The sequence below is a fragment of the Gasterosteus aculeatus genome, chromosome 7 (genome assembly GCF_964276395.1).
Source record: "Gasterosteus aculeatus chromosome 7, fGasAcu3.hap1.1, whole genome shotgun sequence".
NCBI classification, from domain to species: Eukaryota; Metazoa; Chordata; class Actinopteri; order Perciformes; family Gasterosteidae; genus Gasterosteus; species Gasterosteus aculeatus.
This window is the reverse complement of record NC_135694.1, coordinates 16,389,766-16,395,765: the sequence shown is the minus strand read 5'-3', so window position 1 is coordinate 16,395,765 and position 6,000 is coordinate 16,389,766. Positions and strand designations below refer to the sequence as shown.

The 6,000-nt window shown below is 47.1% G+C and overlaps 1 protein-coding gene across 1 annotated transcript in view; it reads left to right on the top strand.

Moving 5' to 3' along the window:
- Positions 1 to 633: 633 nt before the first annotated feature.
- LOC120822503 (junctional adhesion molecule 3B) overlaps positions 634 to 6,000 on the top strand; it is a gene marked incomplete in the record, with an annotated part of 28,294 nt that continues 22,927 nt past the window's right edge. The window contains 1 exon segment of the mRNA XM_040182254.2: positions 634 to 800. Within this exon segment, the coding sequence (XP_040038188.2) occupies positions 713 to 800 (88 nt within the window).

The following is a 6,000-nucleotide window of genomic DNA, read 5'->3' as shown; positions in this document are numbered from 1 at the left end:
GGGAAGTGGTGGGAGACGGGGATGATGGCTAAGTTATCATTCATGATGGAGAACACCACGTCATCTGACAAGAAATAACTTTTAAAGGAAGGTTTTGCCAAAGTCCTCCACTTCAGTAACACTTATAAACACCAACTTTTCTAGTTTAATTCCCTTCTATATTATGTAGGTTTTTACAGGGCTTGTCAGATATCAATCTAGCCTGATTTATTCTGCATTTTATTCCTGAATAATCTGGTGCAGATGGATTTTTTGTGTCTGTTATGTATTTTCCTTATGGGGATTTCCAAAAGTCTGTTATTAAAACCTTCAACTCTATTATGTAAACAAAATAAAACACATATTTTTAACTTGGCTATATCCAATGTTCAGATTTCTGTTCATTTTGATAAAACGATGCCTTAATTGCATATGTAAACATCGCAGATGTCCCAATGTAAGTGATCAACCGGGTGGTTTCCCTGGATGTGCTCCTTTAATTATGCTTTGCTTCATCTCCCTTTCGCTGCCTTGCTGCAGTATAAGGCCACAGTGGTAAAAGCCTCTCACGCCGTGTCAACCATAAATTCTTGTCCGTGAATGATGCTCACGGTAGCTATGGAAACCTAATATAATACCTCCCCCCTCCCTCCCTCCCTTTATCTCCCTCCCACTCCCTGTGTTTCTCTCCCTCTCTCCAACCACACCAAAGCTTCTTTGGGCTACTTTGCGCATGTACGGCCAGTCAAACAAGCACTGCATCGACTCCAAGATGGCGAAAACACGTCTGGTTGGCCTCCTGACTCTCCTCTCAACTCACTGTGAGTACAAAAAACACGCAAACTCTCCCGGGGAACGTGGCCGTGGAAAACCGCTTACTTACTACGATATTTCTCACCAGCGTCGGACAAATAAAATAGATTGTGCCTCTGAAAGTGTCCTCATCTGGGCGCAACTAATTAACTAACTAACAGACTGACAGCGAGACCTGTCTCCGCGCCGTGAAGTCAATATAGTTGTTAGTTCTGTTTACCAAATGGAAAATAGAGTCGCCATTTTTGATACAACTTAACGCACCGTCAACGTGACTGGTGAACGTGCGGGTCGAGCGACTGTTGCTCAAATCCATCCTTCTGTTTCGCAATTCTAATCGGAGTAAAGCGGCGAGATGTTGCCAAAAAAAACCCAAAAGTATCTGAATGTAGACACGTGTTCGCTTTAGCGTGACTAACTACGCGAAGTGTTCGGCTCGTGTGTCGGTTCGGTCGGCGGCGGGTTTCAGGGTCCGCCGGAGCCGCCGCGGTCGTCCGTCGCTCTCAGAAAGTTGCCCCGTCAAGTTCGGAGACAGACTTCGTGTTTGTGAATTAAATATGATTCCAGGCAGCTTCTTGTTATTTATTTTTTTTCCTCCCCCCCGTTTCCCGCGCCGTTAACTATTTAGCGTTGGTTTTGGGAGCCGCGGTGGTGGCAGAGATGTAGGAAGCAGTGATGCGAGATAACGGTTCTTCTTGCGGCGGAATAAAGCAGGCTGACCGCGGGAGGAGCCAGCCGGCCGGCCGGGCCACTGAGGGTCCCTCTCCCCCCCCACCTCCCCCTCTCCCTCCAGACCCGCACCAGGGCTGCGCCGGTAAACAGAAACAGCCGTCGGAAAAATCGATTCGTTTCGCCATCCCGCCCTTAAAGACCCCCAATCGGCCCCTCGGGGAGCGGACCCGTCGTCGGACACCTGAAGAGCGTCGCGCTCCTTTTCCATTTTAACACGCGAGACGAAAATCTCGGGATACTTTGAGCATTAAGTTACGTGACATGTTTGGACGATATTTTGAGGAAAAGCAAAGCTAAATCCTTTCTCAACGTGTAAAAAACACGTGTACTATATTCAATTATTCATATCCTAAATAATAAAATGCCACTTGTTGCTTGTGCTATGTTGTCATTTCTTTTCTCTTTGCAGTTTCAGCAGCTGCTGAAAAAATCCACCAACCTTTATAATACTACAGCATAAATTTACTCTGCGTTTAGATGAATTTGCTCCAGGTTGAAAAAAAATATTCTCCACATAAAGTGATTTACCCGTCATTGCTGATACCGACATGTGTCCCCGGCCTGTCCCGACATATATTGTCCTTAACTAAATACCTTCTTTTTCCGATCATAATTAGGGCTTGCTGGGCTGTTGCTCCGGCCTGTACTTTAAAATTCAAGTATATAATCAGTTTAACAAATGTTTTCTTGAAACTAACCTCTCTTTCCCCGTTCTAGCATGATCTTATTTATTATTTTATCACAGTTTTGGTATGATGTGTGTTCATTTTGCCCTCGCTGCTATGTGGACACGACTTAAGCAAGGTGTGAGAGAACAGACTGATCAAAGAGAAGCACAGACATGAGAATCCTCCTGTGATCTCTCACGTGCGCCGATTGGCTTATTCTCTTTGCTTTAATTAGGAAATAACAGCGGAGCTCGTTGGAAATCTGTTGCTGTGTGTCTCTCGTGACTCACCTCCAGGCTGTGTGCTTTCATTCGTCCCCCTTTTTTTTTTAAGCGATACATTTCAAAGTCAGTGCTCCTAATGATGTTCCCCCTTGGTAAATCTGTGACATGGCAGCAAGGGGGTGGCATGGGATGTGGGGGATGTGGGGGAGGGGGCGGGAGGGATGCAGTGAGCTGGTAAAGATTTAAGAATGTCTTTTGTCTGGCCTGGACAGGGCTCAGCCATGTGGTCCGACTGGCTCTCAGCCGGCATGGCCACTGTCTTTAGAATCGGGACAAATCTGGCTAAACTAAAGCTGGCCACAAGCGGTGAACTGCTACTTGGTGCTGACGCTAATAGGCGCTAACCGAAAATGGAATTTGTCTCCCAGATTCAATCCCTGATGTTTCACAAAGCGAATAAGGAGCTCTGCTGAGGGGATGTGTCGTCCGTCGTTGCTTCTGTCTCGTGATCGTGCTTGTTATGTTAGCAATCGTTACAGTCATCGTTGACAATTGTCCTAATTGTCCTAATGACCGCCCAACGCCAGCCATTCCTAGTGACTGTTGAACCCGGCCAACTGAACCCAGACAGCAAAAAATGTCCTCCCCGGTCATCTGCCGGCGGAGCGAAAGACGAGGGCCTGTTGTTATTTTAAGCACAGTGGAGACTTTCCAATCGGATTCAATAGAATGCGTTGACATTTTCCATTGTTCGCTTCACCTGAGCCGTTTCCCTAAAACGATTCCAGAGAAAGCAGTACACTCACTTTAAAGGGAAGTCTGCCAGAACCCTCTTTGCCAACAGCAGGGCCAAGATATTTGGGTGCTTGGAAGATTCTTGCGGTGGATTAGTTCGGAGTAAATATAAACTTTGAGATCACCGCGCTCATATAAGAAACACCTGTGGACAGCTCAGACCGATTTCTTTGGAAACTACGCAGATCGACATCAGAAAAGCGGTCCTACCTAAAACATGATTGTGAAGACGTGGTCAGTGACAATTATTCCCTGTGAAAAGCAATTCTGTTTTTAGGCTCAATTGATCCGTTTTCACACTTTGTCCCCTTGGATGATTGACATTTTTATGACATTATCTCTGCGTTCACTCATGGCTGTCGGCCTAATCCAATTGGAGCCCTCTCTTCATCTGAATGGATAAGATAAGGCTAGAAAGCCGTATGCTGGGTGGCTGTGGAGCGTATCCCGTGCTCTCTGCTGATAAGCTATTGCATCACTTCAGAGAGCTTTGAGCGTCCTCTAAACCCGCGGAGAACCGGGGTGGTCATCAGGCGTCGTCGCTCCTTAAATATTTTCCCACATCTGGCGCCAAGTGTCGGCACTCCTGACGTGGTTCTGCGTCTGTGGCAGAGGCACCCCGCCCTGCTGAGTTAACCGGGGTTAGTGGCTCCCCGAGGAGGTGCATGTTGTCAGATGTTTCCCTACCCAGCCAAAGCTTGCGAGCAAATGTTCAGAGCACTCTCCGAATGGCATTCGCGGGGCCTGTGGGCCAGTCGGATCGAGTCTTGACATTTGACTGCAGAGACGGTAAATGGCAGAGCCATAACGCGACAGACTAACAGACAGAAGTCCCTCGCTGCCGTGAGATTCTCGTCTCCAAACCCCCCTCCGAGTGAGCGGCGTCCGTGCCGTAACGCATTTATCATGGTTGGCATTTTGGTCTCAGCTCAGATGGCACGGAAGGAAGGAGTTGTTCAGTTACCAATGAGCTCACTGCCTAACCGCGAGTTGTGTGATTTAGGGTTGTGGTGGTCTTTGACCTAATTAAAAGTGACTGCTAACACACTGTGTATGGAGCTAGTCAGCAGTCAATTTAGTTCATCAATTTTCTAGTTATTCCTTTTAGGCTCATTGTAACTGATTGATTAAATGGTAATAAGAATAACACAAATAACTATTAAATAGTGTGAGACTGAATACTATATCTTCAGTGATAGTAATAATTCCGGAAAGAAATGTCACACCTTAATTGGTTTACTTTACACAAAATAAATCCCACCCTTTTGTAATACATTCTTTGAATGGCTGCAGTCAGCCATGTGGGCTGTCTGCGCAACAAGCGTCCCTCCATGGGATACACGGCCCTCACTGTGGAATGACCTGAAACAGCTGAGCAGGAGTGGGCGGCGGTGTTTTTGGAGCAGCATCGCGGGCGTAACCCCCGAAAATATCTGCCTCGTCCCTCCCAAACCTGAGTTAGCAAATGCAGCATTCCAAACAGAAAACACATGGAGGCCTCCTCGTCATATGCGCGCTGACTAACAATCACAACCACCTGTTTTCCTCAGAGGTTAAAAAAAAAAAAAAAGGAACCCCTGTTGACAAGTTGGCCGTGATCAGGTCTGTGAAGAAAGCTCGGCAGTGTTCAGGAAAACAGCCCGGGCGGGACGGTGTGTCTCCTGAGACAGACATTCGTTTTAACTTGACGAATAGGAGGATTCAGCACTCCGTCCCGATCCTTTTCCTTTCTTTTTATTTTGCTCACAGTGAGCTACAGCAGATGCTGAGGTCCAAAAGCAAACACCCACGTTCCAGAAACAGCCATGGCATGTGCATGCTTCAAATGTCAATACGACTGCCATGTGAGAGGACCACCGGTCGTAAAGTAGAACTAGCCTCCGGGCAGCACATACCATCCAAAACCGCCACGTGAAAACAGCACAACGGTCGTACCGAGCGGGCTTTGCTCACAAAAGGACACAAGGAGGGATTCATAAGAGAATTAGGTTGATTGTCATCCTGTTTGGAGTAATGACTGTTTGGAAAGTGAGCGCTCTTCCTTTAAGAGAATACTTTAAGTGGTATTTGTTTTGACAAGACATCATTAGAGTCGATGTTTGGGCCACTCTAGATCAACAGGATAATCTCAAGACGCCTCAGTGCTGGCTGCCCGAGCTCGGGCAGCACGAGAGAGGCTTCTTGTCCGACAATCTCCGTCTGTGGTCACATGGTCGCCGGCAGCTCTCCCGCTCGTGCGTCCACTGGCCACTGATGAAGCACATCAATAGGTCGAAACCAGAGCGCCATCGATCAAACATCGCCTGTCAGCTCGGTGAAATAATTAGGGGTTTTGTTAACGCCGCGACGAAGGGGATGAGCCGCATGTGGCCGAGCGCACGGTCGCTCTGCAAGGGGAAAAAACTGGAGGCTGCGCTCCCGCTGAGAGTCATGACCAGATAATCGCTCTGGATTCATCTTTTTGTTTACCGGGCCGCAATAAAAGGGCAATTAGCATCTAAGAATAGCCCCTGGGCAGAGTCATCTGACGTCCTCAGGTGTTTGATCACAGCCCGTTGCAGACCAGGCCATTAGGAACATCTACTGCGATAATGACAGAGAGCGGATACACGAGCTTCACCGCACATCAATACAACTTCCATCCATTTTTTTTATTTTAATCCAAAGTGAAGATGAAATAATATTACGGCTGAGTCCAGTGATGTAAAGCCACATTGGGATTTTAAGAGGATGAATAATGGCAGGAAGCAGACCCAAGTGAGCCCTTATATTAAACTGAAATATTAAAA